This window comes from Gigantopelta aegis, chromosome 11 (assembly GCF_016097555.1).
Source record: "Gigantopelta aegis isolate Gae_Host chromosome 11, Gae_host_genome, whole genome shotgun sequence".
In the NCBI taxonomy this organism is placed as follows: Eukaryota; Metazoa; Mollusca; class Gastropoda; order Neomphalida; family Peltospiridae; genus Gigantopelta; species Gigantopelta aegis.
Genome location: NC_054709.1, coordinates 5,611,021 through 5,635,357, shown reverse-complemented (window position 1 = coordinate 5,635,357; position 24,337 = coordinate 5,611,021). Strand labels below are relative to the sequence as shown.

Below are 24,337 nucleotides of genomic sequence, written 5' to 3'. Positions count from 1 at the left end.
GTATCAAAGGCTGTGGTTTCCTCTCTAAGACATTGTCAAAACAAATGTTTGATATCCAATAGCTGATGATAAATATTCCAATGGTGTCGTTGATTTACTAAATAAAATTCATATTTTATTTTGCTTTTTTGGGTGTACGTTAAACAAAAACACGTTGATATTTATATTTTTTTTTACTACACTAATAAAGTTCATGAATTTTATTTTGAAAATTTTTTGGTATTTTAGATCGGCTAATGGTGATTAAAATTAGGCAAAAAATCTAAAAAGTTGCATTTACTTACGGGCATTTGTGGCCAGCTGTCCAGTATTTATGTCCATTATTCCCGATAACATGACCAGAATTTTTTTTTAAACCCGAACTACGATTCATATTGCAATATTTGGTAATTTTCGTTGTTGATAAAACGATCAAATTTATTATCAAATTAGCTGTCACAATCAGCTATCGAGAAGTGAACGAAAAACTTTTTGACCAATGAGAAAAAATGACGTTAAGTTGTAATGAATGTAAAGGAAATTCAATTGAGTCAAATATAGAGGAATTTCACTGTAAAGTTCATCACATATGACATTCCCAGACAATATAATTTTTACGTGCATCGAGAAGTGAACAAACTTGACCAATGAGATGACGTTAAGTTGTAATGATTGTAAAGGAAATTATAGAGGATATTTCATGTTTTTTGTATAAGATATTTATAAATATAGTTATAATATATATATATATAGATATTATATTTTTTTTTACTACATTACCCTTGTCAGTTCAGATTGTTTAGATAAAATGTTATTTACTCTTTTCACCTTCATGTTAAAAAACAATGGGGCAATTTTTTTTTAATAAATTGTAAAAACATTACGGTCGGTTTGGAAACACATGTTTTTTTCTTTTAGATTATTGCTGACCATCAACTATAACAGTACAGATAAAAGTAGATAATAAAGAGGGTGAAAAGTACATTCAGCTGAAATCGGTCTATTTACTGGGGGGGGGTGGGAGATTGATACATAGTTACACCAGTGCTTCTCAGTAAGCGAGACTTACATATGCATTAAAGAATATGATGGTCTCTGATGATGGAGACTGCATTTTCAAGATGGCGTCTTCGTAATAGAAAGCTCATAGGTCACAGACATTTTCTTTCACTGAATTATGTATGATACACCCTAGGACTAATATTCCAACTAGATGTGTAATGTTTTCTTATATTTTTCAGGATATTAAAACACTTTCTCTTCTTTGTGGCGAACACTTTGATCAAGCTGAAATTATAGGTATGTAACACACACTTGATTATACCTAGTTTTTTTTCATCTGTTTTGTTTTAGTGTGATACTTTATTGTGGATTCTCGTTCCAGCCAGTGCTCCACAACTGGAGTAACAAAGGCTGTGGTATGTACTGTCCTGTCTGTGGGATGGGGCATGTAAAAAAGATCCTTTGCTGCTAATAGAAATGAGTCGCCCATAAAGTGGTGACAGCGAGTTTCCTCTTTCAATATCAGTGTGGACCGTAACCATATGTCAGATGCCATGTAACTGTAAATAAAATGTGTTGAGTGCATCGTTAAATAAAACATTTCCTTCCTCTCTAAGACTGTACATAACAATTAACGGTTTGACATTGATGATTAATAAATCAATGTGCTCTGGCTTTCAACTGCAATATCTGTTAGATAAAACTTTGATTATAGTGAGAGATGGAACAAAATTCAGTTATGTTGGTAAGCACGTATTCCTTTCTGTTTCCATTATTAAAGACGCAGACCCTAGTTTTAGTCCGTGAAAATGGACACTAAGTTTGGTTAATCTACAAACCTGCAACACACATTGTAGTCTGTATTACGGGTAGCTATGATGAGGTGTATTGATAACTGAGGTGTATTGATAACTGAGGTATATTGATAACTGAGGTGTATTGTTAACTGAGGAGTATTGATAACTGAGGTGTATCGATAACTGAGGTGTATTGATAACTGAGGAGTTATTAAAGGCACATACCCTAGTTTCTGCCCGTAAAAATGGACACTAAGTTTAGTTAATCTACAAATGTGCAACACACATTTGGATAAGATCATCATAACAGAGAGAAGCTAAAGTCTGTGATGTTTAAACGGGGAATTATTGTCTTAAAATAACCAGAGCTCGTCTCGATAACCATTACCTCTCAGCCAAACGTGTGATTTTAGAATTATGAAAAATGCATTGTAAAAAATGTATTAGTTTTTAAATATCTAAGTGTCTGTCACTTTAATACAAAAATGCATTGTAAAAAAAAAAAAATGTCATAGAGTTTAAAACCTAGTGTCTGTTACTTTATTAACATTTTTTTTTTTCTCTGTAGCTGGACCCGAAGCTCTGTGTGTGCAGTGTGGGACCCAGGGGAACATTGCCGAGCAGCTGTTCTGCACCAGCTGTGGGCAGCATTACCACGGCAACTGTCTGTGTCCACCGGTTGAAGTGAAGCCCACGGTGCGAGCAGGCTGGCAGTGCCCCAACTGTAAAATCTGTCAGACCTGCAGGTAATGGTATTTTACACTAGAGCCATCAACATCTAATTTGCATAAACAATTAAAGGGTTTTGGCAAAATCTAAAATTCAGGTAACCTATTTCGTGTTTGTGTAACCTTTTACAGAGAGACACGGATGTTTTAAACAGCAATTTTTTTTTATTTACTATGTAATTTTAATTGTTAAAAAAGGCCCATTGGGGTATTTCTTATTCCATAGTTTGAATCATTGATGCACCCTCTTTCATCAGTGATTTTTGTTTTGTTTTGATTTCATCCAATTTCTCGGTCCACGACTGGTACATTAAAGACCGTGGTATGTACTACCCTGTCTGTGGGATGGTGCATATAAAAGATCCCTTGCTTCTAATCGAAAAGAGTAGCCCATGAGTGGCCACAGCAGGTTTAATGTCTCAATATCTGTGTGGTCCTTAACCATATGTCTGACGCCATATAACTGTAAAAATGTGTTGAGTGTATCATTAACATAAAACATTTCTTTTGTGATGGGGTGTCGTTAAACATCCATTCGTTCATATATTATTACCCATAATCGTTTTTAATAAATATCATTGATCACATTTGGTTGACGTTTCAGTCTGATTCTAGTGTGCCAATCAGTGACGTCAAGTGTTACGTCCCACTTGGTGTTCTACTGAGACGTAACACTGATATGAACCAAGATATTTTTTTAACCATGTGGGTAATAAATTAATTTATTATTTTGCAGGAAACCAGGGGATGACAGTAAAATGCTTGTGTGTGACATCTGTGACAAAGGCTACCATACATTTTGTTTGAAACCGGCGATGACCACCATACCGAAAAATGGATGGAAGTGCAAGGTATGTAGTAGTTAGATTTATCATTAAAATAGTCCATACCAGACCCTCGACAAATACTATTTAAGATGTATAGACTCTGTTGATATTTTCAATTTGAAACTCGTGATGAATCCTCTTATTTTTTTTTACATTTAAGAGGAATATAAATCACTTGTAAACTCCAGATTATTAGCCCCTACCGGTCTATAGGTTTCATCTCTGTCCTGTCTGTCTGTCAGTTCGTCCATCCATTTGTTCCACATATAGTTTTTCGGATGGGTTTTTTCACATTATTGAGCTGAAATTTTGTGTATAGCTTTATCATGTTTTGTAGATCAGGTATGACTTTCATAGCATTTTACCCATTTTTCACAGGGTTATGGCCCTTGAACAAAGGAGATATGAAAATTTGTTTCCCAGATTTTTTTTTTTTTGAATGCCTAAAGATATTTAGATAGAATTTTGTATGTAGCTTTATCATGTACTGTTACAGATCAAGTTTATCTTACATGGAAATTTACCTATTTTTCATTGAGTTATGGCCCTTCAGTTTAGGAGATATGAAAATTTGTTGGGGCCCAGTAGGGAACATGCATTGCTTTAGCAGTACTCAGAATCTTTGGGAGGGTCGTAGCCCAGTGGTACAGTGCTCACTCAATGTGCAGTCGGTGTGGGATCAATCCCCGTCAGTGGGCCAATTGGGCTATTTCTCGCTCTAGCCAGTGCACCATGACTGGTATATCAAAGGCCGTGGTATGTACTACCCTGTGTGGAATGGTGCACATAAAAGATATCTTGCTGCTAATCGGAAAGAGTAGCGCATGAAGTGGCGACAACGGGTTTCCTCAATATCTGTGTGGTCCTTAACCATATGTTTGATGCCATATGACCGTAAACAAAATGTGTTAAATGCGTCGTTAAATAAAACATTTCTTTCTTTGGTTGTCCAAGCATGTTCACACATCTCGGATATGAAGGATGATAAAACATGGAAGTTAAAATCCACTCTACTGTTTATTTCAGAACTGTCGAATATGTACGGACTGTGGGGCGAGAACTCCTGGAAATGGCCCCAGCTCGCGGTGGCATCTCAATTATTCTGTCTGTGACAGCTGCTATCAACAGCGGAACAAGGGACTGTGCTGTGCGTTGTGTGGGAGGGCCTACCGCACCTTCCATAATAAAACCATGGTTCAATGCAATCAGTGTAAAAAGTAAGTGATAGCAATTCCTGAATATTTCAGCATGTAGTACCAGGCAGTCAGGGCAAAAGGTAACTCTTGAATATAAACATTTAGCCGACGCCATATAACCATAAATAAAATGTGTTGAGTGCGTCGTTAAATAAAACATAACATTTAGTACCAAGCAGTCAGTGCAGAAATTAAGTGATAACAAGTCTTGAATATAACATTTAGTACCAGGCAGTCCGTGCAAAAGGTAGGTGATAACAAGTCTTGAATATAACATTTAGTACCAGGCAGTCCGTGCAAAAGGTAGGTGATAACAATTCTTGAATATAACATTTAGTACCAGGCAGTCGGTGCAAAAAGCAGGCAGTCGGTGCAAAAAGCAGGTAATAACAAGTCTTGAATATAGCATTTAGTATCAGGCAGTCTGTGCAAAAAGCAGGTAATAACAAGTCTTGAATATAGCATTTAGTATCAGGCAGTCGGTGCAAAACGTAATTGATCCCAATTCGTGAATATATCAGCATTTAGTATCAAGCATCAAAAGAAGTTATCTTGCTAATGTAAAAAAGGTGTGGGTTTCTAAAGTTTTTATTCCATATTATAATTTACTTCATGTGATATTTTTGCACAGCTCTTTACACTGTTTTAACTTTAGAATATTTATATTAATTTGGTCATCAATTCCTTCTTGTACTTACGGGGGCGGGACGTAGCCCAGTGGTATAGCGTTCGCTTGATGCACGGCCGGTCTGGGATCGATCCCCGTCAGTGGGCCCATTGGGCTATTTCTCACTCCAGCCAGTGTACCACGACTGGTATATCAAAGGCTGTGGTATGTACTACCCTGTCTGTGGGATGGTGCATATAAAAGATCCCTTGCTGCTAATTGAAAAGAGTAGCCAATGAAGTGGTGACAGCGGGTTTCCTCTCAATATCAATGTAGTCCTTAACCATATGTCCGACGCCATATAACCATAAATAAAATGTGTTGAGTGAGTCTTTAAATAAACCATTTCCTTCCTTCAATTCGTGGCAGGCCATCGGTCTACAGGCTGGTAGGTACTGGGTTCGGATCCCAGTCGAGGCATGGGATTTTTAATCCAGATACCGACTCCAAACCCTGAGTGAGTGCTCCGCAAGGCTCAATGGGTAGGTGTAAACCACTTGCACCGACCAGTGATCCATAACTGGTTCAACAAAGGCCATGGTTTGTGCTATCCTGCCTGTGGGAAGCGCAAATAAAAGATCCCTTGCTGCTAATCGGAAGAGTAGCTCATGCAGTGGTGACAGTGGGTTTCCTCTCAAAATCTGTGTGGTCCTTAACCATATGTCTGACGCCATATAACCATAAATAAAATGTGTTGAGTGCGTCTTTAAATAAAACATTTCCTTCCTTCCTTCAATTCTTTCATGCACTTACCTTTGTTAGGCACCCAGTAGCTGACATTTTTTTGTGCTTGGGTGTCATGAATTTTACATCTGTTAATTATTAGGTACCTAATGGAATGTAATTTAATTGCGCACAGTTTTTAATCTTGTTGGTTATTTTATTTAAATAATCCATGTAACTTTATTAGGTGGGACATAGCCCTGTGGTGAAACACTTGCCTGATGAGCAGAGGTTATTTCCCATTCCAGCCAGTGCACCACAACTGGTATATCAAAGGCCACGGTATGTGCTATCCCGTCTGTGGGATGGTGCACATAAATGATCCCTTACTACTAATGGAACTTTTAGCAGATTTCCATTCTATGATAAAATGTCAGAATTACCAAATGTTTAACATCTAGTAGCCGATGATTAATATACCAATGTGCTCTAGCGGTGTCATTAAACAAAACAAACTTCTTCTCTCAGACTATATGTACATGTCAAAATTACCAAGTGTTTGACATCCAGTAGCCGATGATCAATAAATCAATGTGCTCTAGTAAGGTCGTTAAACAAAGTAAAGTTTAGCTTATTTTTCGACGATAACAATCTGTAGCGATAAGTTTACTGTGTGATGGGTTTTTTTAACGCACCCACCAATCTGCTTACCCACCTGCTTAAACCAAACAGACTTTTAACAAACATTTATCACTTTTTTATTTGATTTTATAATTTATTTCACAGGTCTGTGCACATTGAGTGCGACTCTGCAATCGATGCCGGTTTGCTGAAAATGTTGAAAGAGAGTCCAACGGGACAGACCGACTATATTTGTTCAGTATGTCGAGACATAGACCCGGATGTGAGTACCATTTACTTTTTATTACCCACATTTGGGCTCAAATATATGGGATAATATAAGTTGTAGAAGCATCACGAGGGGTATATGGCTTTTTATGTACCCTCTGTGTGTTCTTTTACCCCGAGCCGAAGGCGAGGGGGTAAAAGAGCACACAGAGGGTACTGCCATATACCCCGAGAGATGATACAACGAATTTATCTTTTTTATAGCCAAATAATCAAATTAACGCCAGACAATAATTGTTAACAATTTATTAACGGAGCCGTACCACGCGGACGCGAACGAAATCACTTGCCAGTGACGAAAAATAGTTCCATCGATAAACGAGTTTTTAACTTCAAATTTTTTAATATGAAATTGTCTGAAACAGATATTAATAATTTAAAAAAAAAAAAAAATGTATCAGAAATGTATGTAGCAAAAAAAAAAAAAATATTAAAAAATAAAAAGACAATAACACCAGACCGTAATTAGGTGGCCGAGGAGCTTTTAAAAGTATTGAAATAGTGTATTTTATAGTAAAAATTAAATTAATGATGTATACTTGATTGATTACAATGTTATTTATAATCTAATTACTTTAGCATTAACTGGGGCGGCTTTGTTGGGAAATTTACCCAGAGAATTTGGCTCCGCCCACAGGGGGATACGGGATTTGTCCAACGGCAAACAACCAATGAGATTAAAGAATTTTACATGAAGGCGAGATAATATTTTTTTTCCAATAATTGCACAGTGTGCAGATTGTTTTTACAGCCACTGATTGGCTGGCTTAAACATCACAATGTTTGGTTGGTTGGTTCGCCATGGTCGGAATTTCACTTTCATTCATTTAATGTTTCCATTCATGAGTCGGATTACACAAGCGTTATACGATATACAATGTGCTAAAGCTCGTGACAACTGAAAATTATTTCACTCGGGACATAAATTTGATAATAACTGGTAACTCGTTTATTATCCTCTATTTATTATTCACCTACCAGTCCAACCGGAGGGTACTATATAGGTTTTATCTCCGTCCATCAGATTTTTGCCGTAATATCTTTTTCATATGTCTCCTGTTTTTGTCGGGTTTGCTGTACAGTGAACTAAAGTGAGTAGCATTTATAAAGTAACCTCTTTGATGCATTTGGTCCCGTGACTGGTATATCAAACACCATGTATGTGTTGTCCTGTCTGTTGGAAATTGCATACAGAAGATTTCTTGTTGCTAATGGAAACACACAGAGGGTTTTTCTCAGACTGTCACAATGACCAGGGCCCATATTTTCAAAGCAATCTTAGCGCTATGATGTCTTAAAACCATCGTAGGCTAGATTGTCACAATGGCATGTTCTATAGTGACGTCATAGTATACGATGGTTTTACAATATCGTAGTGCTAAGATAGCTTTAAAAATCCCTAACCAGATGTTTGCTAAACAAACAGCAAATCAAAATGTTTTAGTGGTGTTTAAACAAAATAAACTTTTAATATTCTACGACTCATTTTGTTTCAGGCCGAGCTGGGTACGTTCCCAATTAGTTCCTATGGAACCGAAGAGAGTTTAGAAAGCTATCCATTCAAGGGTAAGTTCAGTTTACGTCTTTATTTCAATTAATCTTTTAAAGGGACATTCCTCAGTTTGCATTTCTCGTTCCAGCCAGTGCTCCACAACTGGTGTAACAAAGGCCGTGGTATGTACTATTCTGTCTGTGGGATGATACATATAAAAGATCCCTTGCTGCTAATCGAAAAGAGTAGCCCACGAAGTGGCGACAGCAGGTTTTCTCTCTCTCTATATCTGTGTGGTCCTTAACCATATGTCTGATGCCATATAACCGTAAATGAAATGTGTTGAGTGCGTCGTTAAATAAAACATTTCCTTCCTTCCTTCCTGAGTTTGCTGCATTGTAAGATGTTTCAGACTAATAAAATATTTCTACGATTAAACTTACATATTAAATATATTTTCTGGTTTAGAATATCAGTGTCTGTATATTCAATGTGTTTCTGGTCGTCTTAATATTTGTAAGAAGCCAAAACTAGATTTTGTCTTCAAATAATTTAGTACGTACGAAAAAATTATATTTTAGGAAATAAAATGAAATTTAACCTAGTACAAATATTAGAACGATCAGAAACACGTTTAATATACAGCCACTAATATTTTATGCAGAAAAAAATATATTGGATATGTAATTACAATCGTTAAAAAGTCTTTGTTAATCGATAACATCTTAAAAATTGCAGGAAACTCAGGAATGTCCCTTTGCAGTTGTCTTGTGAATATTTAGGGCCATTTTGACAAAAATTTGTAATTGAATTTCTACCAGAAATCTCTAAATTGGACATTCTTATTTTGCTTTACATCTGTTGTTGCGAGTGGATATTTCTATAGCATATCTTAATGTCCTAGGAACAAGGAATGTCAATTTTTTTGTGGATTTCCAACTTTTTTGTGGTCATTTAAAGGAAACATGACACGAGACCATATTATAGCTCATTTTAAAAGAAAAATGATATAAAAATAATATACAAATAACTTTATAACAATAAAATACGTGTAGTTAACTTAAAATGAAGAAATTACGCTAATCAGTATCAAAGTACGATTTATGCATATTTCTTCGTGAGCGTTCGGAAAAAAAGGGAAGTGACGTCAGAGCCGCTGTACTCTTCCATTGTTGTTAACTGTTTATATATGGAGTAAGGGGCTTACGATCTTTCCAGTCCAACAGTGCCGTACTGCGCGGCCTTTGGGTGTAAAAATAAACACTTTAAACGATCGGGATTGTCTTTTTATGGTTTTCCAAAGGATTGTATCCGAAGAAAGACGCATGTATTTTATCGCAAAAGAAAAGATTGGACACCAACACCGCATAGTACTTTGGTGTCAGCCTATTTACAGCCCGGAGCCCGAACGTTACCCGGAGACAAATACAGTACTCGGTTGCGAATGCCGAAGTGTACATTGTACATATTTGGCACAAAGATACACCTCAGCATGATGTATTTATATATGTTAAAACAAAAATGTAGAATTTTTTATTTATTTATTTTTTGGGAAAAAAAAAGATTTTTCATGTTAGGGCTGTAGGCCTACATAACAAAATCTGTATTCACCGTCCGAAGAAGGAAACGTCAATAAGTAATTAAATATGGCATATACAAACATGGGATTTGGCATGAGGATACATCTCAGTACGATGTATTTAAATATGTTTTAAAAAACGTGTAGAAAACAATAATAATTTTAAATAATGTTTTTAATCTTCGGGCGGAATACGTCACAAAAACGTTCCTCATCGCCCGAAGCCCCAAAGCAACACGAAGTTCAATACAAAATAAACCACTACTGTCGGTGTCGAAATAACTATTATGTTTTCATCCACGGGCTGACTTGAGAATCGGAGTGTTGTTTTAGTTAATTGGTCCTTTCTTTCCGTGGCCTGCACATGTGATTCCTGATTGGCAGGTGTATATTGCAGGGTATCGACCAGGTAAGTGATTACCACGGTCTAGACATACGTACAAAATACGTGCCAGTTTTTTTAAGATCACAGGGTATTGTGGCATAACCTGTCGCGACTATAGTACAATGTTAATGGACATTATCAGCCGCCCTGCTTCATTACTGTAAATAATGCTGTAAAACCCTTGATTAAGTAGACTTTCCCATCTAAAATTACAAAATTGACCAATTACGTAGTACCAAAGAAAAGAAAATTATCACTTGGGTATCGTGAGTGGTCGTTTTTACTCTAACGCACCCAACCAATAGGCCTAATAATATGCTGCTTTTTTTTATGAGAGAAAAATACTATAACCCCATTTCGTTCTATTTATGCAAATAGAAATATATTTAGTTTAAAAGTTGATTATACTCTCAAGTCATTTATGTTGTTTTACAAGCCAGGTTAATTAAAGTGAAGCGCCTTGTCGTAAATTAGAGCGTATGTTTACACTGTGCATACAGATTTCATTATGTACAGCCCGAACATAAAAAATGCGATATTTTCTAAAAAAACCCACCCAAAAACGTTTGTCCTGCATTTATATTTTTTACATATTTAAATACATCATATCGAGGTGTATCTTTATGCTAAATATGAACAGTATACACCTCGGCATTAGCATCCGAGTTTTGGTTTTGTCTCCGGGTTACTTTCGGGCTCCGGGCTGTAAATTGGTCGACCGGTCTGGTCTGGCACCATCAGTTTCTCCACCCTCCGACTCGCTATCCGTTTTTTCTTCAGTATCACTGTTGTAAGTAAATGTGTGTCTTTCTTCATTTACTAACAGCTCATATTGATACGGCAAAACGTTTTGCGAACGAACACTCATTGTTTTGGTAAGCTGTGCAAGTCTTAGATTCTTTATGCGTGGTACGGACTAATGCTTTTAAGTGTAAGGCGTCAGATCAAGCGACGCGTCTTTGACGTCACGGACCTCGTGATTGCCCTGCTCATTAAAGATCGGCAATTTCCGCTAAGAGCTCGTATCTGGGGTTCTTTTATGGAGATATTTTAAGTAATTAATTTTTTATAATTTTTTTTTTTAGGTGATTCAATTTATAATTAATTGTACATGGTTGGTGCCAAATATGGTTTACGTGACATGTTTCCTTTAAGCAATTTTGATTCTAGATTTTCAGTAATTTTTCAGAAAACTAAAATATTTATCCTTTTATTGAAAATGAAAATATATACATGATATCATCTCATATTTGACTACAACTTTAAACATGGATTTATCCACAATATTTTGTCAGAGTCCCATGTTTAATGGCATTGGGTAAAAATATCGCAAGTAAATCATACTTGGCATATGTTTTCAGGCCACTAAATAATGCAGTACACCACTGTTAAATTAATTTACTAGAACCTACCTGTAGACATAATATATATTGGGAATGTTTAGTACAGAAATTGGGAATTTTCAGTACAAAAATTGGGAATTTTCAGTGCCACGTTTTCTTTTGAGAAGGGGCCTATGTTTGGAACCACAGAATACCTTGATAAATCCCTGTTATGACACATTCTTTTTGGTCAGGTTTTAACTTTATTTTATTATAAAGCTAACCGTTGTTGTTCGCAGACTCTGACCCTATTCTGAAGGACGACCCGTTTCTTGGCGAGATGCCGCTCACTGGGGCCAGTTCCCAGGAGTCGCTCTACACGTGTGAGGATTCTAGTTCTAGTATCGACATAGACATGGAGAAGGTACAGTATTCAGTCTGTCTCTCTCTCTCTCTCTCTCTCTCTCCATCTCCCTCTCTCTCTCTCTCTCGCTCTCTCGCTCTTTCTCTCTCCACCCTCCTCTCTCCCTCTCTCTCCCTCTCTCCCTCTCTCCCTCTCTCCCTCTCTCTCGCTCTCCCTCTCTCTCTCTCTCTCTCTGTTTGACTTGTGATGAAGAAACTTTGTGATTTGTTTACATAAGAATTGTTTCAAATTGTTTTTGAATTTATTTATGTTTATCCGTAACAAATTGTATAAAATTGCGTAATGTAGGGAAGCGATTTATACTAAATTTGTCACTGTTTGATGCATTTGACATAATGACTTCATTTTCTGAGGTTTATCAAAGGATAACATTAGTTTTTTTAAGCGATGTCATCCAATCAGAACTGAGTAAATTGTATAACAGCGGGACATTTGTAATTATATCTATATTGTTACCGTTTGTAGGGTATAACCACCAGTCATCTGGGAGATCTGTTTATATCTATATTGTTACCGTTTGTAGGGTATACACCAATCATCTGGGTTGGCCACCTACATGGCTGCCAAGGCTGAAATGCTTGAGGGTCACATGCGAGCAGGCAGGCTTCCCCCTGGGCGCAAGAAAATAGGTGCTGGACGTCCACGGGTAAGAAAAATCATTGGTACTTTATACGGATCAAGTCTTGGAATTTGCAAATGCAGTTTGAAGTTAAGTATTCCCAGTTTGAAAATCCACTAATGATGTTGCAATTAATTGAGTCCAGTCTGAATTTGCCGCTGGTAGAGTCTTCTGAATCACTAAACTTAACCTTTGTTGTTAGCAGACTGACCTTGTTTTAAAGAACAACCCATTTTGTGGTGAGATGTCGCTCACTGGGGCGAGTTCCCAGGAGTCACTCTACACAGGAGTGGGACGCAGCCCAGTGGTAAAGTGCTCGCTTGATGTGTGGTCGGTCTGGGATCGATCCCCATCGATGGACCTGTTTTAGGCTATTTCTTGTTCCTGCCAGTGCACCATGACTGGTAAATCAAAGGCAGTGGTATGTGTAATCCTGTTTGTGGGATGATGCATATAAAAGATCTCTTGCTTCTAATTGAAAAGAGTAGCTCATGAAGTGGCGACAGCGGGTTTCCTCTCTCAATATCTGTGTGGTCCTTGACCATATGTCCGACGTCATATAACCGTAAATAAAATGTTTTGAGTGTGTCGTTAAATAAAACATTTCCTTCCTTCCTTCGCTCTACATGATATTAAATACAATATATTGTTTAGAATAAATATGTCTTTATATTTCAGGTTTATCGTTTATCGTTTATTTGTAGTAACCCAAAACACAAGTTTACCTCGGTTTCATTTTGTACGTACGAAAAAGTATATTAGGAATTCAAATAAAGTTTTGAGTTAATATGAGCGGGATGATCAGAAACCCTGATATTCTAAACTAAAATACAATAGATATGAAATTCAGTTGTTATTAAAGGTTGTCTTGTTTTGTTTACGTTCATCGCGGTATGGAAAAAAAAAAAAAATCATCCACAAACTCTGAATTGGGAAAGCGCAGATGAACATAAAAGAAATAACAGACAGTTCTTATAATTAAATTGAAAACATACTTACTAACGATAACATTAAACGTTTTATGTTTTATATTGAATTAGTTTTGGTCCAATACACAATAACACTCAATAAGACATACCCCCACCCCCACAAAAAAAGAAGAGAAAGTACCAATGTAAAATGACATCATCAAATGTAATTTTTACGTTCATTGTGAAATGAATAAACTTGCATTGCTACCAATGGGATGAAGTTATATTGTAATGAATGTAAAAGAAATTTAATTATAAAGCTTTATTATTAGTCAGAAACATCTTAATAATTAAAGCAACATTAAAACTGCCTCTTTAGTTATTGATCTGCTTGTGCAAGACGACTAATCACAATATTTAATCCAGTTTTCCACACTTTTATTAATATTGTGAATTTTTCAGACCCGTCCCCTTGCTCCAGAAAAACGGAGACGCCCACTGCAATTTGGAGAAAAACGACGTGGCCCGAAGACTCGAGTGAAAACTGGACAGTTGAGCACTAGCGGCTTGGTAAGTTCAGCTTGATGCGCGGTCGGTCATGGATCGATTCCCGTCGGTGGACCCATTGGGCTATTTTTCTCTCCAGTCAGTGCACCGCGACTGGTATATCAAAGGCTGTGGTATGTGCTATCCTGTCTGTGGGATGGTGCACATAAACGATCCCTTGCTGCTAATCGAAAAGAGTGGCCCATGAAGTGGCGACAGCGGGTTTCCTCTCTCAATATCTGTGTGGTCCTTAACCATATGTCTGATGCCATATAACTGTAAATAAAATGTGTTGAGTGCATCGTTAAATAAAACATTTCCTTCTTTCCTTCTTACTAAGGCATGTTGTAAAATGTATTTCATCAAGAGGTGGGGGTAGCACGTAGCCCAGTGGTAATGTGCTTGCTTGATGCACGGTCTGTCTGATTGATCCCCGTCGGCTGGTGCATTGGGCTATTTCTCGTTCCATCCAGTGCACCACGACTGATATATCAAAGTTAGCAGATTTATGTTTTATTAAAATTACTAAAGGATGTTCCAAAATTTATTAAATGGGGAGGTGGGAAACAGTGCAAAAGGCAGTGGTATGTACTGTACTGTCCTGTTTGTGGGAAAGTGCATATAAATGATCCCTATCTGCTAATGGGAAAATTTAGCTGGAGGCCACTCGCCTCGGTGGTTGGTTCACAGCCTGTAGTACTAGTTCCCACCCAGAGCGAGTCTTAATGGGCCCAAAGACAAGAGTTTAGTACTAGCAGCTTGGTAAGTTCAGCAACTTTATGTCTTTATATCTTACTAAGGTGTGTTGTAAAATGTATTTCATCAAGAGCTGGGGGTGGAACGTAGCCCAGTGGTAATGTGCTTGCTTGATGCACGGTCGGTCTATGATTGATTCCGCGTCAGTGGGTCGATTGGGCTATTTCTCGTTCCAGCCAGTGCACCACGACTGGTATATCAAAGGCAGTGGTATGTGCCATCCTGTCTGAGGGATGGTGCATATAAAAGATGCCTTGCTCCTAATGGAAAAATGTAGCAGGTTTTCTCTCTAAGACTATTTGTTAAAAATGACCAAAATGATTGACCTCCCATAGCCGAAGATTTACAGACCAATGTGCTCTGGTGGTGTCGTTAAACAAAGCAGACTTTTAACTTTTCACCAATAGGTGAGAAGCAGTGCAAAAGGCAATGGTATGTGCTGCTCAGCAGCTTAATATCTGAATAATATTACTAAGGGCTGATCCACAATCTATCACATGTGGGAAGCAGTGCAAAAGGCAATGGTATGTACTGTTCTTCTGTGCTAATGGGAAAATGTAACGGGTTTTCTCTCGGTCCATTTGTCAGACTTAACAAATGTTTGACATCCAGACGCCTACGATGAATAAATCAGTGTACTCTAGTGGTATTATTAAACAAGACACGATTTTGTTTATTATATATATATATATATATATATATATATATATATATATATATATATATATATATATATACTCAACAAGAAAGTTTAGCTAATGTTAAAAGAAAAGGCATAACATTTATAAATTAACCTATTTTTATTAATTAGTATTCACAACTAAAATGTTTACCATTTACAAACAACATAAACTCATCAACCTTTGCCTTAACACAACAGGAGGACCTGGTATTCTTTTAAGTTTATTCAACAATGGCAAATTTAGACAAAAGATATTTGCTAAACATTCGTTATTGAGTATAGCTATATAAAATTGGTATGAGCTAGTACTGGGATGTGAACTAGGTGCCTACTAACTTTAAACCTGATGGTCTACATGATGCCATTGAGATGCAGGGCTCGAAATGATCTGTGGTCAGGTCGCCAAATACGACCAATGTCCTGTTTGGGCTACTTAAATATATTAAAAAAATAATGGCGTTAGTCGCCCAAATAATACTATGTGGGTGATCTTCTTTAGAGCTATAACATGAGCCACTGTTAATATTTGTATTCCACTATTCTTACCATACTTTGCCAACATCCATTATTATTTTTTGGGCAAGTTTCGAGCCCTGGAGACGAGTGTGGAAATGTATCTGTAAAACTGTACTATATTTACAGGGAAGCAGTCGAGTTGAAACAGATACGTCTAAAGACGACAGCGGTGATGATCACCCATCAACAATTGTCTTGATGAATTCAAAAGATAACTACACCTTAGATCAGGTAACTACTTTATAATCATATTTTTGTGCTGGGATATCAATCATTCATTCTTTCACTTTATAGGGGTGGGACGTAGCCCAGTGGTAACGCGTTCGCTTGATGTGCGGTCGGTCTTGGATCAATCCCCGTCGGTGGACCCATTGGGCTATTTCTCGCTCCAGCCAGTGCACCACGACTGGTATATCAAAGGCCGTGGTATGTGCTATCCTGTCTGTGGGATGGTGCATATAAAAAATCCCTTGCTGCTAATCGAAAAGAGTAGCTTGTGAAGTGGTAACAGCAGGTTTCCTCTCTCAATATCTGTGGTCGTTAACCATATGTCCGACAGCATATAACCATGTGAATAAAATGAGTTGAGTGTGTCGTTAAATAAAACATTTCCTTCATTCATTCACTTTATAATTGCCGTATTCAGTTGAATTGTATTTTTCATAGGTTTTATCACACTGTCTCTTTTTTCTTTCTTGTCATGTCATTTCTTCTCCTAATTGCTGTATAATTTGTTTTCAAATGGTATTTGTTCATGTTTATTACACTGCCCCCTTTTACGTGTTTTTTTCCATCGTATTTCTTCCAATATGGAGACTTATCTTTATTCTCTCATAACGAGTGACATATGGCATCGACACTCTATTGAGTTCTTTACTCATCCAATTTTCGTGAAACTTGTTACATAGGAATAGGATGATGCATCAAAGGTCAAGGTCACTGCTACTGAAAATAAATAAAATGTCACTGCTCAAATGACTTCATTTCTCATCCAATTTGAATATTTTCAGATATATTTTTGAAGTATTAACACATAAATTGATTAAATATTGTCACACACACACATAAGCTATTTGACTTTCTTTTTTCTTTTAGGATGTTTGTAAGAGCTGTGGTGCATTTGGTCGTGGTGAAGAAGGGAAGATGATTGTTTGTACCCAGTGTGGACAGTGCTACCATCCCTATTGTGCTAGTGTCAAGGTAAATTTAGGCACACAACTACCTTCCATATTGCAGGGCACAATATTTCACAAGAACATGGAAGTGACAAAACTAAACGGTTGTACTTTAATGTGATTTGATTGGCTGAGAGCTTATGATTTGTCATGAGAAATAGAATATGTTCCAATTGATACGATTCCGACTGACTTGTCATATAAGACTAAAGTTGTTCTGATTTAGGTGTTCTCAGTTCGATTCAATTGCATGCAACAAGTCGGTGAGACTAATCGCATACTGAGAACGCCCCATTAGCAGTACTCTCAGAATGCTGGTTTCTTGTGTCAACAGGTGACGAAAGTGGTTTTGAAGAAGGGCTGGCGATGCCTGGATTGCACGGTGTGCGAAGGTTGCGGTCGACCAGATGATGAGGGCCGCCTCCTGTTGTGTGATGAGTGTGATATCAGCTACCACACCTACTGTCTCGACCCACCCCTAGAACACGTGCCGAAGGGAACCTGGAAGTGTAAATGGTATGTAGTGCTTTATATATCTCTGTGTGTCTCTCTCACACCTACTGTCTCGACCCACCCCTAGAACACGTGCCGAAGGGAACCTGGAAGTGTAAATGGTATGTAGTGCTTTATATATCTCTGTGTGTCTCTCTCACACCTACTGTCCCTTTACCACACCTACTGTCTCGATCCACCCCTAAAACACGTGCCAAAGGGAACCTGGATGTCTGTGTGTCTCTACCACACCTACTGTCTCGATCCACCCCTAGAACACGTGCCAAAGGGAACCTGGATGTCTGTGTCTCTCTACCACACCTACTGTCTCGATCCACCCCTAAAACACGTGCCAAAGGGAACCTGGATTTCTGTGTCTCTCTACCACACCTACTGTCTCGATCCACCCCTAAAACACGTGCCAAAGGGAACCTGGATGTCTGTGTGTCTCTCTACCACACCTACTGTCTCGACCCACCCCTAGAACACGTGCCGAAGGGAACCTGGATGTCTGTGTGTCTCTCTATCACACCTACTGTCTCGATCCACCCCTAAAACACGTGCCAAAGGGAACCTGGATGTCTGTGTGTCTCTACCACACCTACTGTCTCGATCCACCCCTAAAACACGTGCCAAAGGGAACCTGGATGTCTGTGTGTCTCTCTATCACACCTACTGTCTCGATCCACCCCTAGAACATGTGCCAAAGGGAACCTGGATGTCTGTGTCTCTCTACCACACCTACTGTCTCGACCCACCCCTAGAACACGTGCCAAAGGGAACCTGGATGTCTGTGTGTCTCTCTACCACACCTACTGTCTCGATCCACCCCTAGAACACGTGCCAAAGGGAACCTGGATGTCTGTGTGTCTCTACCACACCTACTGTCTCGATCCACCCCTAAAACACGTGCCAAAGGGAACCTGGATGTCTGTGTGTCTCTCTACCACACCTACTGTCTCGATCCACCCCTAAAACACGTGCCAAAGGGAACCTGGATGTCTGTGTGTCTCTCTATCACACCTACTGTCTCGACCCACCCCTAGAACACGTGCCAAAGGGAACCTGGATGTCTGTGTGTCTCTCTACCACACCTACTGTCTCGACCCACCCCTAGAACACGTGCCGAAGGGAACCTGGAAGTGTAAATGGTATGTAGTGCTTTATATATCTCTGTGTGTCTCTCTCACACCTACTGTCTCTCTACCACACCTACTGTCTCGACCCACCCCTAGAACATGTGCCAAAGGGAACCTGGATGTCTGTGTGTCTCTACCACACATACTGTCTCGATCCACCCCTAGAACACGTGCCAAAGGGAACCTGGATGTCTGTGTGTCTCTACCACACCTACTGTCTCGATCCACCATAGAACACGTGCCAAAGGGAACCTGGATGTCTGTGTGTCTCGACCACACATACTGTCTCGACCCACCCCTAAAACACGTGCCAAAGGGAACCTGGATGTCTGTGTGTCTCTATCACACCTACTGTCTCGATCCAACCCTAAAACACGTGCCAAAGGGAACCTGGATGTCTGTGTGTCTCTCTACCACACCTACTGTCTCGATCCACCCCTAGAACACGTGCCAAAGGGAACTTGGATGTCTGTGTGTCTCTCTATCACACCTACTGTCTCGATCCACCCCTAAAACACGTGCCAAAGGGAACCTGGATGTCTGTGTCTCTCTACCACACATACTGTCTCGATCCACCCCTAGAACACGTGCCAAAGGGAACCTGGATGTCTGTGTGTCTCTCTATCACACCTACTGTCTCGATCCACCCCTAGAACACGTGCCAAAGGGAACCTGGATGTCTGTGTCTCTCTACCACACATACTGTCTCGATCCACCCCTAGAACACGTGCCAAAGGGAACCTGGATGTCTGTGTCTCTCTATCACACCTACTGTCTCGATCCACCCCTAGAACACGTGCCAAAGGGAACCTGGAAGTGTAAATAGGATGTAGTGCTTTCCCAACTTCTCGACGTTACCTTCCACTGTCTGTTTCTATCTATTTGTGTGCGCGTGTATCCGATGGTGTCTGTCTCTGTATCTATCTCTGCGGTTGGTCTGTCTCTTAGTCTGTACCGACCTGCCTTTCTCTGTCTCTGTTTCTATCTTTCTCGGTCACTTCTGCCTATGTGTCTCTCTCTCTCTCTCTCTCTCTCTCTCTCTCTCTCTCTCTCTCTCTCTCTCTCTCTCTCTCTCTCTCTCTCCCTCTTTCCTTCTCCCTCTCTCCTCTCCCTCCCCTTCTCCTCCCCTCCTCAAATAATGACACAAATTGTGTTTTAATTTCAGATAGATATTTTCAATTAGTAACTGATATGCCGATGTAAGATTTTAACATTAACTGGATATAAGCATTGAAATAAATGGAATTGAGATAAATGTGTGCACTATTTCTTCTTCTTCAGGTGTGTGATTTGCCAATACTGTGGCTCGAAGTCTCCGGGATTCAACAGCCTTTGGCAGAACAACTACACCCAGTGTGCGCCGTGTGCTAGCAAGGTCGCGTGTCCGGCGTGTCGCATAATGTACCACGAGGATGACCTCATTATTCAGTGTATACAATGTGATAGGTACGTCATTAGTCAGTGTATACAGTGTGATAGGTGCGTCATTATTCAGTGTATACAATGTGATAGGTGCGTCATTATTCAGTGTATACAATGTGATAGGTGCGTCATTATTCGGTGTTTACAATGTGATAGGTGCGTCATTATTCAGTGTATACAATGTGATAGGTACGTCATTAGTCAGTGTATATAATGTGGTAGGTACGTCATTATTCAGTGTGTACAATGTGATAGGTGCGTCATTATTCAGTGTTTACATGGTGATAGTTGCGTCATTAATCAGGGTATACAATGTGATAGGTGCGTCATTATTCAGTGTATACAATGTGATAGGTAATTTATTAGTCAGTGTATACAATGTGATAGGTGTGTCATTATTCATTGTTTACAATGTGATAGGTGCGTCATTATTCAGTGTATACAATGTGATAGGTACGTCATTAGTCAGTGTATACAATGTGGTAGGTACGTCATTATTCAGTGTATACAATGTGATAGGTGCGTCATTATTCGGTGTTTACAATGTGATAGGTGCGTCATTATTCAGTGTATACAATGTGATAGGTACGTCATTAGTCAGTGTATATAATGTGGTAGGTACGTCATTATTCAGTGTGTACAATGTGATAGGTGCGTCATTATTCAGAGTTTACATGGTGATAGTTGCGTCATTAATCAGGGTATACAATGTGATAGGTGCGTCATTATTCAGTGTGTACAATGTGATAGGTGCGTCATTATTCAGAGTTTACATGGTGATAGTTGCGTCATTAATCAGGGTATACAATGTGATAGGTGCATCATTATTCAGTGTATACAATGTGATAGGTAATTTATTAGTCAGTGTATACAATGTGATAGGTGCGTCATTATTCAGTGTATACAATGTGATAGGTACGTCATTAGTCAGTGTATACAATGTGGTAGGTACGTCATTATTCAGTGTATACAATATGATAGGTGCGTCATTATTCAGTGTGTACAATGTGTTAGGTGCGTCATTATTCGATGTATACCATGTGATAGGTGCTCATTATTCAGTGTATACAATGTGATATTATTCAGTGTATACAATGTGATAGGTGTGTCATTATTCAGTGTTTACATTGTGATAGGTGTGTCATTAGTCGGTGGATACAATGTGATATTATGCAGTGTATACAATGTGATAGGTATGTCATTATTCAGTGTATACAATGTGTCATTATTCAGTGTATGCAATGTGTTAGGTGCATCATAATTCAGTGTATGCAATGTGATAGGTACATCATTAGTCAGTGTATACAATGTGGTAGGTACGTCATTATTCAGTGTATACAGTGTGATATTATTCAGTGTATACAATGTGATAGGTGTGTCATTATTCAGTGTTTACATTGTGATAGGTGTGTCATTAGTCGGTGGATACAATGTGATATTATTCAGTGTATACAATGTGATAGGTACGTCATTATTCAGTGTATACAATGTGTCATTATTCAGTGTATGCAATGTGTTAGGTGCATCATAATTCAGTGTATGCAATGTGATAGGTACATCATTAGTCAGTGTATACAATGTGATAGGTATATCATTATTCAGTGTATACAATGTGATAGGTGCGTCATTATTCAGTGTATACAGTGTGATAGGTACGTCATTATTCAGTGTATACAGTGTGATAGGTGCGTCATTATTCAGTGTATACACTGTGATAGGTATATCATTATTCAGTGTATACAATGTGATAGGTGTGTCATTATTCAGTGTATACATTGTTATATGTGCATCATTATTCAGTGTATACAATGTGATAGGTGCATCATTATTCAGTGTGTACAATGTGATAGGTGTGTCATTCAGTGTATACAATGTGATAGGTGCATCATTATTCAGTGTATGCAATGTGTTAGGTGCATCATTATTCAGTGTATGCATTGTGGTAGGTTCGTCATTGTTCAGTGTATACAATGTAATAGGTGCATCATTATTCAGTGTATACAATGTGATAGGTGCATCATTAGTCAGTGTATACAGTGTGATAGGTGCGTCATTATTCAGTGTATACAGTGTGATAGGTGCATCATTATACTAACTATGTATCATATTATCAAATGTTTGACATCCAATAGCCAACGATGAAATTATGTATCATAATCATCAAATGTTTGACATCCGATAGCCAACGATGAAATTATGTATCATAATCATGGAATGTTTGACATCCAATAGCCAACGATGAAATTATGTATCATAATCATCAAATGTTTGACATCCGATAGCCAACGATGAAATTATGTATCATAATCATGGAATGTTTGACATCCAATAGCCAATGATTAAATTATGTATCATAATCATGGAATGTTTGACATCCAATAGCCAATGATTAAATTATGTATCATAATCATGGAATATTTGACATCCAATAGCCAATGATTAAATTATGTATCATAATCATGAAATAGCCAATGATTAAATAATCAATGTGCATGGCTGTTAACTGTCTGTCGTGAGACGGATTTCCGTCGTCAGAGAAATTGTGGAAATTATTTTTGCAGTCAGGTTTTTTTGTTTGTTTTGTTTTTAAATGAGAATCACTTCGGCCGTTTTCGGTTTCCGTAATGTCAACCCGATCGCTTAGGACGTTTTCTTTACCCCACTGACCCTCTTTAGGGACCCATCCCAGGCTATAAACTACTATACATTTTGGGGCCGGTGAACGGCCCCATTCCCCTAACGTAAATTCCCAATCCAATATCAAACTTTTCCCCAATTAGACCCTTCGACCCAACAGTTTCCCAATAAAGATTCCCAAAGTTGCTCTTATCGTGGACACTTGAACTCATAAAAATGTTTACAAATTTAGCTAATTGTATATTTTTTTCAAAAATGACATCGAAAAAGTTTCGTTTTGGTTTTCCGATCGATTATGAACACGTGACGAACAACTCTGACCTGGATATGCAAATTAGGTGTATCCTGTTTTGATACAGTCTGTTGTATTGTGGTTTTTAGTAATAATGCCTACATTCACATTGTCTGATATAATATATTTTTGGTAGAAGAATATAACTTTTTGTTTTAATCCATCCATTTGCGTTAACACATATTTGGGATCTATCGCAACACGTCCAATCTGCTATTTACGGACGTAGAAAGTAAAAGTATTGACTTAATGTGCATCCTGCACTACCATTTGCTGTGCTATTTTAAGCAGACGATCTTATTTTGTAAAAAGGTGTGTACATATGTTTCGTACTTTTTTTTCAGATATTTTATTATTATTATTTAAAAAAAAATTAAAATCATGTTTGGTACGGTTTTTGTAATTAAACCCCCCTAAAAAAAACCTGTTACTACAGTAGTTGTAAATTAAGTGAAAACCCCCCTAATTTAAATGTGCTACTCACTCCCTTTGAAGTAATGGCTGTACCCGATGTCACACCATGTGACGAACAGCATGTGCGAGTTTGAACACTGTTACAATGTAATAGTTCTGCTGGGAGATTATTAGATTGCATATTATAGATATTGAGAGTTAATAAAAATTGATCCGGTGAAAACTTAATATTTACCGACCAGTGGTATGTTCTTTATTATTTACGATTGAATAATGGGGTCAATCGAGAACTACTCAACGTGCACTAAGGAGAATAGGAATTATGGGATGTGTGACAAAACGTAATTGGGGGGGTGGGGGGTGGGGGTTGTTATTGTGCAACGTAATGTTAATTAATAAAGTATGCATCCAGTCATTGCCGTTTTATTTTAACATGTTTATTACTAAAGACCCCAAAGTAAAATATGACATGGTCACAAAACGTTGCACGAGCGAGAGGGGTATTAAAACTGCAAGATTTTGCGTTTCGTATTGTTAAATGGACACAAAGATCAACAGAGGACTATTCAAAGTTAGCGTAATGCAGTATCAGACATTGGCTTTTACCCCAATTTGTAACGACCGTAATGAATTTGCGGCGACCCGATGTAAATGTATTTGAATATTTGATTTGCTGTCCATTAGCTGGTGGTCAAGCCTAAATAAATAATATCAAGTAATAATGCAAACTTTAAAAAAAATGTCCGTAGCTTGTGAAAGAACACCC

The 24,337-nt window shown here is 38.2% G+C and overlaps 1 protein-coding gene across 5 annotated transcripts in view; it reads left to right on the top strand.

Moving 5' to 3' along the window:
- The window catches only part of LOC121385360 (histone-lysine N-methyltransferase 2C-like), a 185,323-nt gene that overhangs the window by 42,037 nt on the left and 118,949 nt on the right, over positions 1-24,337 (top strand). For all 5 annotated transcript variants that reach the window (XM_041516013.1, XM_041516015.1, XM_041516011.1 and 2 more), the window contains exons 10-22: positions 1,221-1,278; positions 2,347-2,524; positions 3,243-3,357; positions 4,360-4,550; positions 6,646-6,763; positions 8,265-8,334; positions 11,846-11,970; positions 12,494-12,616; positions 13,963-14,070; positions 16,127-16,231; positions 17,096-17,200; positions 17,510-17,691; positions 20,088-20,252. In XM_041516013.1, coding sequence (XP_041371947.1) covers positions 1,221-1,278; positions 2,347-2,524; positions 3,243-3,357; positions 4,360-4,550; positions 6,646-6,763; positions 8,265-8,334; positions 11,846-11,970; positions 12,494-12,616; positions 13,963-14,070; positions 16,127-16,231; positions 17,096-17,200; positions 17,510-17,691; positions 20,088-20,252 — 1,643 coding nt within the window. The remainder of the gene's footprint in view (positions 1-1,220; positions 1,279-2,346; positions 2,525-3,242; positions 3,358-4,359; positions 4,551-6,645; positions 6,764-8,264; positions 8,335-11,845; positions 11,971-12,493; positions 12,617-13,962; positions 14,071-16,126; positions 16,232-17,095; positions 17,201-17,509; positions 17,692-20,087; positions 20,253-24,337) is intronic.